Raw genomic sequence first — 13,250 nt, 5'->3', positions numbered from 1 at the left:
GGGCAGTGAGGACTAACCCTCATGTTTCAACTGGGGTTGCTCCATTTACTCTGTTGCGGGGAAGGTTTGCTGGTACTAAACTAAACAAAGAATGGATGTCCAGGAGACTTGGGAATACTGAAAGTTTATCTGTTGTAACATGTCAGGGCAGCTGTCCAAGCTAAGTATGACACCAAACCTCCAGCTTTCTCTCTGCTCAAAGTTAAGATGGGTGATTGGGTGAGGATAAGAAAACCTGGTTTTCTTCGCAAGAGGGAATCTCGGTTTTCATCTCCCAAGAGAGTGTCTGATGTAAGAGATCATGGTGTTGTGCTGGACGATGGAAGGATTTGGAACAAGAGTACTATCTCCATTGTGCCGAAGCCCATGCTTGATTTTGTCAACAAAAGGTTCGGGATTCATTCCCCTCCTGGTGTTAGCCCTACTACCGTCCATGGGAGAAATGTTATATGGTCTGACCTTATTCCGCTGAGGGAAACTTCTTCCAGCGTGAGATCTGTTCCCATCAAATTTCAAAACTATAAAATGTTATAATTTGTTGTTCTGTCAAACTTCTTCCCATTTATTCCATGCTGTACTTATTTTCTTTTTGTAAGTTGACCTATTTTATCTTCTTCATACTTCTTTTTCCTTCACTTTGTTTTCTTGCTTTTCTTTTCTTATTTCTTCTCTTAGGTTCTCTTATCATTTGTCATGAAGGTAGGGGGGTGTGTTGGGATCTGTCCCTGGCTCATGCCTGGCTCGCGCATGTGCCCATGTCGTGGACAGCTCCATTCCAACTTGGAGTGTTCAATATGTGTGTTCTGGGTCGGGCAGTTGCTGCCGGGACTCGGAGGTTGCAAGAACAAATAAACGCAGCTCCACTTACCTTGCGTTGTCATCTTTTCATCATTCCTACTGTACCCCTCGCTGCCCCTGTGTCTCTGCCCGGTTTTCCCTTCTGTTCCCCTCGCTGCCCTCCTGTCTCTACCCAGTTTTCCCTTCTGTTCCCCTCGCTGCCCCCATGCCACTCTGTCCGTTCTGCCTTCTGTTCTTAGCTGCCCCTGTATTTCTGTGCTCTGTATTTTGCCTCTGTGCCACTCGTTTTTCCGGTATTTCTGTGCCCTTTTGCCTTCTATGCCACTCATTTTCCCCACGTTTTTTTGCCCTTTTTGCCTTCTGTTCCACTCGTTTTTTGTGCCCTTCTGCCCTCTGTTCCACTCGTTTTTGTGCCCTTCCGCCTTCTGTGCCACTCGTTTTTCCCTTGTTTTGTGCCCCTTTTGCCTTCTGTTCCACTCGTTTTTTGTGCCCTTCCGCCTTCTGTGCCACTCGTTTTTCCCTTGTTTGTGCCCCCTTTGCCTTCTGTTCCACTCGTTTTTTGTGCCCTTCCGCCTTCTGTGCCACTCGTTTTTCCCTTGTTTGGTGCCCCTTTTGCCTTCTGTTCCACTCGTTTTATGTGCCCTTCTGCCCTCTGTTCCACTCGTTTTTTTGTGCCCTTCTGCCCTCAGCGCCACTCGTTTTTCCCTTGTTTGTGCCCCCTTTGCCTTCTGTTCCACTTGTTTTTTGTGCCCTTCCGACTTCTGTGCCACTCGTTTTTTCCCTTGTTCTGTGCCCCTTTTGCCTTCTGTTCCACTCGTTTTTTTGTGCTCTTCTGCCCTCTGCTCCACTCGTTTTTTGTGCCCTTCTGCCCTCTGTGCCACTCGTTTTCCCTTGTTTGTGCTCCTTTTGCCTTCTGTTCCACTTGTTCAGTGCCCTTCTGCCCTCTGTTCCACTCCTTTTTTGTGCCCTTCTGCCCTCCATGCCAATCGTTTCCCCCTCTTTTTTTGCCCCTTTTGCCTTCTGTTCCACTCATTTTTGTGCCCTTTTGCCTTCTGTGCCATTTCTTTTTCCCTTGTTTTGTGCCCCTTTTGCCTTCTGTTCCACTCGTTTTTTGTGCCCTCCCGCCTTCTGTGCCACTCGTTTTTCCCTTGGTATGTGCCCCTTTTGCCTTCTGTTCCACTCGTTTTTTTGTGCCCTTCTGCCCTCTGTTCCACTCGTTTTTTGTGCCCTCTGTGCCACTCGTTTTCCCTTGTTTGTGCTCCTTTTGCCTTCTGTTCCACTCGTTCAGTGCCCTTCTGCCCTCTGTTCCACTCGTTTTTTGTGACCTTCTGCCCTCTATGCCACTCGTTTCCCCCTCATTTTTTGTGCCCTTTTGCCTTCTGTGCCATTCCTTTTTCCCTTGTTTTGTGCCCCTTTTGCCTTCTGTTCCACTCATTTTTTGTGCCCTTCTGCCCTCTGTTCCACTCGTTTTTTTGTGCCCTTCTGCCCTCTGTGCCACTCGTTTTTCCCTCGTTTCTATGTCCCTTTTGCCTTCTGTTCCAATCATTTTTTGTGCTGTTTTGCCTTCTGTGCCACTCGTTTTTCCCTCGATTTTGAGCCCCTTTTTCCTTCTGTTACCTTCGTTGTCCTCACCGCTGCGTCCCCTGTGGCCCGCCCCCTGACAGCCCACTGCCCATTCGCTGCGCCCGCCTCCCAGCTGCTCCTCCCTCCCACCTACCCATATATGCTGGCCGCTGTGCGGCCGCGCCACTGGCGCCGAAGGCTTGCCTAAGGCAAGCCCGTCTGCTCCCGTCCGCGCCCAGCACCAGAACCCCTGTCCCCCGCCACAACGACTGCCGCCACTATGAGCCAGCACTCTGCACGCTCTCAACTCCCGACGGAGCCACACCTGCTTCAAGGCCGCCCTGAAACGCACATACGGCCCCTTCACCTGCCGGAACTGCAGCTTCACCAGCCTCAGAGCCGACGAACCACCCGCAAGACCCCAACCACCTCCGATGCATACTACTGAGCACCCACTCCGCACGCAAGCATGCCGTCGAGCTCTGGGAATTGCTCGACACAACAAACCCCGGACGTCGCCTTCTTTACAGAGACATGGTTTAACGACTCCTCCGCACCCGACATCGCCATAGCCATCCCAGACGGCTACAAGATCACCCGCAGAGACCGCACCAACGGAGTCGGAGTAGGAATCGCCATCGTCCACAAGAACAGCATCAGGGTCTCGACTAGCACAGACGACACGCTCCGCACCGCTGAATGCATGCATTTCCAGATCCACACAGACCCTAACTCCACCCTCAGAGGCACCCTCGTCTACAGACCCCCAGGACCCTGCTCCCAGTTCAGCGACTCCATCGCCGACTTGATCATCGCGCCCTAACCTCCACCGACTACATCCTCCCCGGAGACCTGAACTTTCACCTTGATAACAACAATAACTACCCAACCCTGATCGATAACGTCGCCAACCTCGGACTGAAGCAACTCGTCACAATGCCCACCCACTCCGCCGGCCACACCTTCGACCCAGTCTTCTCCTCAAGCCCGCATGTCTCCATCAGCCACACCACCGAACTTCTCTGGACCGACCACCGCTGCATCCACTTCGCCATCCAGAAGCCCACCACACACCACCGCACCAGACAGATCCCCCGCCGCTGCTGGAGCAAAATCACCGAAGACCAGCTACATGCAAACTTCGCTCTCAGCCCACCCACCGAACCCTCCAACACAGACGACGCTGCCCACAGCCTCAGACGCTGGATCGAGGACTGTGCCAACACCCTCGCCCCGCTGAAGAAACCCCCCCACAGAGACACCAGCATGAGGGCCAGCTGGTTCACCCCAGAACTCCTAGCCTCCAAGCAAGCCTGCCGGAAACTAGAGAAGAAATGGCACAGTGAAAAAACTCCGGACAGCCTCGCAGCACACAAGGACGCCATCCGCAACCACCACCTCATAAGGGCGGCCAAGAGGACATCCTTCAAAGACCACCTCGACAACAACGCACCCAATAGCAAGGAGCTCTTCAACATTGTGAAGGAACTCTCCAACCCCAGCTCCATCACCAACGACACCCCGCCGTCGCAGGCCCTGTGCGACTCCCTCGCCAACTTCTTCCACCGCAAGATAGCAGACATCCACGACAGCTTCAACACCTAGACAGCCCCAACATCAGCAACACAGCAGACCCTCCGCACACCATCGACCACGACCCCCTGCTAGCCTGGGCCAGCGTGAGCATCGATCCTCCCTCAACCCGACGCTGTTCAACATTTACATGGCCCCGCTCGCACACGTAGCCTGACAGCACAACCTCAACATAATCTCCTATGCCGACGACACTCAGCTGATCCTCTCCATCACCCAAGACCCCATCACCGCCAAAGCCAACCTCCACGAAGGAATGAATGTCATCGCCGACTTGATGAAGACCAGCCTCCTGAAGCTGAACTCGGACAAGACGGAGGTCCTCATCCTCGGCTTCAACCCTTAAGCCTGGGACGACTCCTGGTGGCTGCCGGCACTAAGGGGCATCCCAGACACCCACCGACGACACACACAACCTGGGAATCATCCTCGACTCAACGCTCTCAATGACCAAGCAAGTCGACGCCGTCTCCTCCTCCTGCTTTAACACCCTCCACATGTTCCGCAAGATCTACAGACGGATCCCGACAGATATAAGAAAGACAGTCACCCAGGCCCTCGTCAGCAGCAGACTCAACTACTGAAACGCCCTCTACGCGGGAGCCCCAACCAAGCTCAAACGACTACAATGCATGCAAAACGCCTCGGCACGACTGATCCTCGACGTGCCACGCCATGGTCACATCACCCCCCACCTGAGAAACCTGCACTGACTCCCCGTCAACAAGAGGATATCCATCAAGCTCCTCACCCACGCACACAAGGCACTCCAGAAGACCGACCCAGCCTACCTCAACAGATGGCTCTCCTTCTACATCCCAAACCGTCAGCTACGCTCCGTTGACCTCTCACTCACCACCGTCCTGCGCATCCAAAGAACAACCACAGGTGGGAGAAGGATCTCCCACCTTGCCGCCAAGACATGGAACACCCTCCCACTGAGCCTACGACAGACCCAAGACCTTCAGGAAGATACTCAAGACCTGGCTGTTTGATCAGTAGCGCCCGCACCTTGAGACCCTTGGAGGTATGTAGTGCGCCTTACAAATGATTGATTGATTGATTGACATAAAAGCTATGACCAAACAAAAAAAATAGGGAAAGGAGTAAAGAAACTTAAGGATGGGAGATCTAAGAAGAGAATGGAGAGACGAGAACAGACATTTTTTGTAGTTTTATTCAGAGCATTGATGGGCTTAACATGTGCACTAGTTGCATTAAACACAGAGGGCCCGATTCACAGAATTAACTTACTACTTTTGGCATTCACAGAATGCACTTACTACTTTTGGTATTCACAGAATGAACTTACTCATTTCGGTATTCACAGAAGTTAGGACTACTTACTTTAGGACTCCTAAATGCCTTCTGTGAATACCGAAAGTCTTAAAATTACGATTTTTCTCAATTTAGTAGTAGTAAAGTTAGGTCTACTAACTTTAGGATGCCTAAATGCCTTCTGTGAATACCGAAAGTCTTAATGAAAAAACTGCGTGGACGGATAACAGAGCAATAGAAGGAAGGTTAGACCAGAGGATTGTGACCAGATCCACACTACAGAGAGAGGCAATAGTTTAAGTCAGCAACTGGATGACCTCAAACAGGAATACTTCTATGAAGTCACATGGGTTCATAAATGTATGCATCATCACTGAATTGCTGGACTACTAATGAGTACAGGGTGAAGGGAAGTTGAGGTTCACAAACAGACAGAGCAAATATACGAAAGAAGAGCGAGACAAAATAGGAGTAACAAGAGGACAATGAAAGGGAAGCTCACAAAGGAAACTCCACAGAAATCGGAATGTATGAAATATGGATTTGAAAAACGATGACAGTGACTCAGTAAGGAAGCAGCCTTATCCAAAAACGTGAAAGCAAGCAAAGCAGTAAGCTTAGATGGTGCTTATGAAAACAAATACTAAAAGCCTAAGCAAGCATGCACTCAAAAATGCAGACGTAAAGTTTACTCTCCAAGACAAAAAAATATAGAGAACCCTTAGGACTCAACAATGAAACGCTTAAATACAATATCATGTTAAATGTCAGGACTACAAGGAAAACATTTTGAAACATGTGGTTAACCATCAAAAGATAGCTACAGAGGACACATCGTTAGCTTTGTTTGGGTGTTAAATACTAATATGGTAAAATCTTTTACCACACTGTGCAACCATGTGGGGAAAAGACAAACTAATGAAATAATACCATCACAAAATATGCTGCATTACACCACATAATCTGACTTTTCTTGCCGCATCATAAACTTGATCCGATTTCTCAAGAGTTCTCCTGGAATTTTTTCTGATGCCAGAAATTTACTCCAAAAGCAGGTGTCGGCACACAGGGCTAAATTTCGGACTTTCTTCCCTGTAAGTTTTAGGAATCTGAGCCTTTTTGTCTAAGCACAGGGATGTTCGGATAACTAATCAGCAAACTTGACAGCGAAGTTGGCTTTCCACTCATCAGCCTAAACTCAAAACAGTAACACTGTACCACTTGCCATTCCTATTTTGGTTCACTTTGGTCTGGCCTGAAAAGTACAGTTTTCCTCTAATAACCACTCATCTGTACAACATATATATTTACCCAGAGTACAGTGCACGTAGTCCTTCTTCTCTGAATATCCTCGTAAACGCATGCACCATCCCTCTGTATCGTATCTCCATAAATTTTGCATCGTGTGCTTGACCTTGAATCTGCAGTCGTGTTTTGGTCAAGTCAATGGGAAACGTGCCTTAAAAGAAAAACATAGTTGACAATAGTATACAAATTATAATCTTTTTACGAGGCGTTAAGGAACTTCCAGCAGAGTTTAGAAATTCTCTAGAAAATGACTGCAAGCGGATAGTCGAGTTAATATCCTCAAGAATCCAAAGGAAGCAAAATTATTTGTTATCATTGATTTTGGATGACATCGTTTACATGTGGAACAAGAGATTTACTGATAAATTAGCCAGAACCAGAAGACATTTGGAGGACTGTTAATGAGTTTAAGTTGGCTAACAAATAATCAAGCAAATATCTAATATACAAATTGAAAGACCAATAAATACAGGTTTAATGCTTACATACATTGGCTAGACTTGGAGTCCAGAGTTATCTTATCTTAGTGTTTAGCTCACCATTGCCTACAATTGTGTACAAAAACGTCTTCCATATGTGCCAGATGGAGTACTTAGGGCTTTCATTCTATGGACATTACAGAGAATAGTCAATTCAGACATACTCTCCTTGGACAAATGCAGTAACATGGGACATATACAGAACATGATTCAGGAAACAACAAAAAACAATACTGTGAGAGGTAGGATTATGTGTAGAACAAAATTATTTCATTTGGATTTGGTGGGGCATTGGTGAACGTAATAGGCACAATTGATATAGGCTGCCTTTTACTGTCTGTTTTTAGGAGCAAGGCAGGAGCATCCTCAGTCTCAACGTCAATGTGTTCTAGTATTGAAGCATTGAAGATTATACAGGTGCCAGGATGTTCCTTTTCTGGCTGTTCTCAGTGCCCTGGGTGTTGTGATGGTGTGGTGGAGTTGGAAGGTAAAGTGAGAGCAGCTGTACCCTCACTAACACAAAGATGGGCACTAATAAAGTCTATAGCACTTTCAGACATGATAAGTTTGCATTGCCACCCCCCGCCCATTTCCCCACTGGAGTACTACGCAGCCAAGATAGTACTTAAAGAGCCTGCCAATGCCCTGCCTGCAAGGATGCACTGAAGTTTGCGGAAATCCGAGAGGCTAATGGCGAAGCACATGTTGCTTGCAGTGAAAGATTGATGGATTTAACCCAGATCTTTTGAGTGGGGATGAATGTTTGGTTTTGTTCTGCATTCTGTCCATCAATTGTGTGTCTGTTGCTTTCTCACCCTAAGTGCGCCGGGTATGCCTAGTCATGAGTCCCGGGCTCACTGTGCCTCCCAGGCAAGAAACCATATTCAGTTAGCCTTGGATTCTACTAAACTCTCTGGACTCTGGGATGCGCAACTCGGCTACCTCAATTAAAAAAAATGAGTCTGGAAAAACATAAAACGAATCTCCTTATTGGAGGACAAGGCGAGCTTCTCGAAAAGCTATCAGGCCTGGATGACCCTTAGTTCCTTTAAATCACTTGCCCCACAACCATACTTCAATCAGGGCTATCCTATGGCCATAAAAATTAATTTCCTAAGGTACAGACTGGGGATCCTTCCATGCACCCAGCATCTACCACCATGGCTGAGGATAACCGGGCAAGATACTTGCAGGCTGTGCAACATCAAGAATGGCAATATTCTTCACTTATTTGCCTATGCGAAGAACTGCACCAAGCACGGCAACAATTCCTAAAAGAAGCTTTTAAACAGAAAGGTATCCGCAATAGAAGGCAAGTGGTGCTGGCCTGCTTAAACCCAGTAAATACTCAACTAAACTGTAGAATGGCAAAATTCCTGATGATTGGCTGAGCAAAAAATTCCAAAAATACTAAACAATGCTTCGCAAAGTCCACCATCACGAGTCAGACTAGCAGACGTGTAAAAAGGCTTTAGCGGAACCTCAACAAGGATGCCTAGCAGCAGCAGAGGGATAAATCTTGCAATAAGCAGAGACAATTTAATCGGACAAATGGGCAAGCGAGGCTGGAATAAAAATCTGAGAAAAAGAAATTTCAGCATTCAGCAATCCATTGACTTTTCTTAACTAGCCCAACCTAATTGTGATTTTAACTGCAATGAATTTTCCATCTTTGGCTTTTAAACGGTTTTAACCCCTTCAGCGCGGCGCGAATTTTCGCTCTGTGCTGAAAGTTCTAAGAAACTGGCGTGGCCGTGACGGAACGGTTCCGTCATAAGCGCAGCCCAACCGGCGCTCATGACAGAACAGCTCTGTCATGAACGCCGATGTGGTTAATAACTATGTTTTATGAATTTTGTAGTGTTACTATTGCAATGGTTTTAATTAACTATGCAAAAATAAAATAAACGTAAAACACTGTGCCACTGGATTCAAGCCATCCTGGCTGATGAGGGGTGAAACCCTGAAACCGGTCCTAGGATGCCAGGTCTAAACTAGGGTGGCACGGTGAGCAAAATAATGATGGATTTAACACAGATCTCTTGACTGGGGGTGAATGTTTTGATTTGTTCTGCATTCCGTCCATCAATGTGTGTCTTTTGCAGTGAAAGAACCAGCAGTTGCTTGCAACAGCACTGAAAGATAGACATTATCATAATGCAGGTGGGGCAGAGACAACTTGAGGAGGCGGGCAGATTCACCTGGTTTGACACAGCATTTTCCTGGGTGTCAAACCCTCAAACATTCAACAGCAAATTCAGACAACTATACTCCATGAAGCAGTGTAGGACAGTGATGCTGGTATGGAGACCGATTTGTATTTTTAGATGCCATAAAAAGCCCCTAACAAACAAAAGCAGCATTGTCAAAGGAAGAGAAAACGAGGGCTTACAAAGGAGGAGATAAGAGTTCCCGCTGAGATCCCAATAAAAGGGGAAGTTACCAAGAATATGCCTTCGTAGCTCCCTAAGAACTAAGACACTATATGGGAATTTCTTTACATGGAGGCACAATTAAAGACCAATAGGCAGCATCTCCCAAGACTGAGTACAATGTGGGTGACTGCAATAGAGTTCCAGGTAGGGACAATAAATGTGAAAAAATCTGGTGTAGAACCAGATCTGAGGGGTGAGAATGCAACAACGGGTGCTTAGAGCACTAAACTTAAGGAAACAGTAAACACAACCTCCCATATTTCTAACTTCTAGACATATGCAATGTGAACAATTCATCAACTGAAGAGGGGTATCTATGAAAATGCAGTAAAGACAGCAAATCTGAGATTTCTCGACTTTCCCACACTGAAAATATAATGAGGGTCTGAAAGAGGCTGCCTAAACTTTAATTCTAATGAGTTACCCTATCCAGCCACATCATCAGAACGCATGTGGTCAAAGCTTTTTAGCCCCCAACAAGAGTCCACTGGTACCAACTCACACATGGCTAGCATATATTTAAATAAACAATACAAGAATGCAGTAATTTGCAATTTTTTTTGTCATGTTTATCTATGTTCTCAAACACAAAGGTGCTCTGTGAAGTAAGTGATCAGAAGGTTACTTAAGAGAGCACCTTTTTATGTGGGCATTTTGTGTATAGCTTATGATTATAATATTTCTCAATTTGTGTGTGTGTGTGTACATATAAATATTCTTATCAAATAAGGTTTCCCCAAAACATATAGTAAGTGTGAGTCACAGAAAGATCTAAAACAACCAGGCTGGTGTTCCATGCTATGGTTGCCACAAAAGCCTGACTGAGATTAATCAGAAAGGGAGTGAAGCTTCTAAATAGCTATATAGTTGTTCATTCATAACTTTCTCTTGATATTTAGAAAGCAAGGGCAGTAAAGAAATGAGGCGATAGTGCAACATAACCTCAGGATCTGCTGATTGTTTTTTTTATTTAAAAAGGAGAGGAGCTCTAGTGTATTTCCACACCTCAAAGACTACTTCCAAATTAATAGAGGCATTGCATAGAGTAGTACGTTAGGGAACCAGAATATCAGAGGCAGGGATCAAAAGCTATGCGGGTCAGTGATCCAGTGAATACGGACTCCACTGTAAGGCAGAAAAGCCTTTGAGTCTGCTTCAGAATGCAGACGAAAAGGTAAAATGGATAACCCATCTGGAGCTAGACAGCAACTCTCCAAGGATTTCTGAAAAGCTCTACATTTCTATAGATTTTGGCTATTTTGTCCAAGAACAAAGCAGAAAGGTTTTTGCAAAGTTCTTGCAAAAGGATTGTTCTGTGCATACTGGCTGAGGGTTGCATCAAGCCTTTAATAATATTGACAAATTTGCACTGAGAATTGACCACTGCCATATTTTTGTTGGTGAACTTGGAGCAGCCCACCATACGAAAAAGCTTATGGTTTTGCCCGATAGCCGATTTATAAATAGTTTTGCCATCAAAATGATAGTAAGTCCTCTATTTGCGCTCTATGGATTTGCAGTATAGTTTCAGTGCGAAGTGTCTCCAAATATCAGGGAGATGTGATGTGGGACCCTCATGGCAAACTTGAACTCTTCAGAGGAGCAAAGGAACGGAGGGACTTAGTTATGCAACTGTTGAAATTGATAGCTGTTGTGGATACCTCGATATTCATACAGAGAGATAAGTTTGTAAGTCACTTGCATAGTATAATCTTTGGCCTCAAATTGACTGGACTCTAAATGTAACCAGAAAGGAATCACTGGGAGACTGAAGACATTTTCCGTTGAAATAATGAATTCAAGAGAAAAAAAATGTGATTACTAACTGCAACTGGTTGAGAAAAAGCAAAGGAGACTAAGACAGGCCTGATTGTTTTAAGGTTCAAAACTAAATTTGACAATATAGCATATGAAATGAGCCACTGTAACGGTGCAGCACACAAAGTTCTCCAAATTCCTAAGCACTATCTTTTGTTTCAGGTAGTCAACCATTGTTATTGGCCAAAAAGGTTTTAATAATAACCAATTGATTTTACACATACAACCACTACTGTGTATGTGTGATATTCGCGTTAAGCCAAGGAAACCCATTCATTTTTCTACTGCTACAAGAAAGCTAGCTAAATGTATCCCTCCAAGTAATTAACCAAGAGTAGAAGCAATGTAATCTAATTTAGAGTACACTGCTTCTACTCTTGGCTAATACATAGAAACATGAAACCAGTGAGCGTAGCCCAAATAAGGAGAAACAGCAACAACTAAGTTATACCTGTATCATAATATAAGACAGTCATGCCAAACCAGAAAGTGATTTAGTTCTTAGTGCAGAGTATTCCTTTAAAAACAGTTTGGCAAAGTAAGAATTTCATTGACACAAGAATATTTTTAATGTTATTCTAATTGCCCTAAGACTAATTAACCACGGAAAGAAACCAGACAGACAAAGCATCTCATCACACAAAATCTATAATTCCTAGAAATTCCGTCACATTCATATTATGGAAAATAATCCATGGATATAACCTATTCAATAGGAAATAGAGGGTTTTTAACCCCTTCAGCGCGGCACGAATTTTCGCACTGTGCTGAAGGTTCTAATGAGCCTATCGGCTCATGACGGAGCGGTTCCGTCATGAGCACAGCTCAACCGACGCTCATGACGGAACCGATCCGTCATGAGCATGGAAGGGGTTAAAACTGCACCTACTCTCCATTACTTCCCCCTCATTTACTTCTCCCTAACCCACTCCTCCATTGCTACCTAATACTCTCATTGCAGTCCTTAAAAACATTTCCTTTTTAGGTCTCGGCTAGGCAGTGCTTGCGCTGTCTCGTTGAGAGATGCTGTATACAAAATAGCAGGGGAAGCTCAGCCCACTTTCCGCCTATCTTTTTGATTCGCTGAAATTCTAAATGCTGCATTCTGATTGGTTTTCATAAACTTAATCCCGCCTCCTGATGGCCACGTCGTCATTTTTCTCCTTACACAGCTATCGGCCCCTTTACTTGAAAAACTATTTTGTTCCCCTGCCTACCCCCGTTCCCTCCTGCAGTCTGTGACTTCTCTTTCCACCACCACCCCCACCCTCCAGTTTGTACGTTCTTGGACGCTCGCACTTTTGTTTACAATGCAATAGGTCTCGTGTAATTAGGAGTCCTATTGCATTTGTAACTGCTTGTTTTCTCCTGTTATTGGCTGGGTCAGTTTGTACTATATTTGCCTGACCGGTCCTATCCTGTCCAGAACACATGCGCATACAGAGTCTTTTTTTTTGCAGAACGAGTTACTTTAATGTTTGCAACACGGGCCAATTGACGGCGGAAGGCAGAGACAGCACAAGCAGGGAAACGAAACAGGACAAAGTGCAGCGCGGCGGTTGCCACTCCCACCTCCTCACCAACAGATCACCCGCGTGACTTACTCTTCTTTGATGTGGCATAGACACCGCACGGGCCTTCCTGTGCTTTTCTTTCCCCTGGCTCTGTCTGATGTGCAGGGAGATCCTAATCCACTGCTCGGTGCTGGTCACAGACATGGGGTCTCTCCCAGCCTGATGTATGTTGCCTTCCTTCTTCGTATGTTCATTACATTCTTGTTTTTCACATGTTAATTAGAATGGGTTTGCTGTACAGTTTTTTATTGCCCTGTCTTCCTTGCAGTAATCTGTTTTTTGCATATTCGGAAGTCTCTTTCTCGCCTCACTCTATCGCCGAAAAGAAGAGTCTATTTCATACTGCCAAACCGAATGCCTCTGCACACAACAGCTAGCAATTCGTTACCATCAGGATCGGTATT

At 45.6% G+C, this 13,250-nt stretch overlaps 1 protein-coding gene across 5 annotated transcripts in view; it reads right to left on the bottom strand.

The window, feature by feature from the left end:
* Window positions 1-13,250, bottom strand: part of LOC147659347 (kidney mitochondrial carrier protein 1) — a 267,840-nt gene that overhangs the window by 162,480 nt on the left and 92,110 nt on the right. For all 5 annotated transcript variants that reach the window (XM_086951827.1, XM_086951826.1, XM_086951825.1 and 2 more), the window contains exon 3: window positions 6,544-6,691. In XM_086951827.1, coding sequence (XP_086807953.1) covers window positions 6,544-6,691 — 148 coding nt within the window. The remainder of the gene's footprint in view (window positions 1-6,543; window positions 6,692-13,250) is intronic.

This window comes from Lissotriton vulgaris, unplaced genomic scaffold, assembly GCF_964263255.1.
Source record: "Lissotriton vulgaris unplaced genomic scaffold, aLisVul1.2 SCAFFOLD_663, whole genome shotgun sequence".
In the NCBI taxonomy this organism is placed as follows: domain Eukaryota; kingdom Metazoa; phylum Chordata; class Amphibia; order Caudata; family Salamandridae; genus Lissotriton; species Lissotriton vulgaris.
The sequence above is the reverse complement of the archived record's forward strand: the minus strand, read 5'-3'. Positions and strand labels throughout refer to the sequence as shown.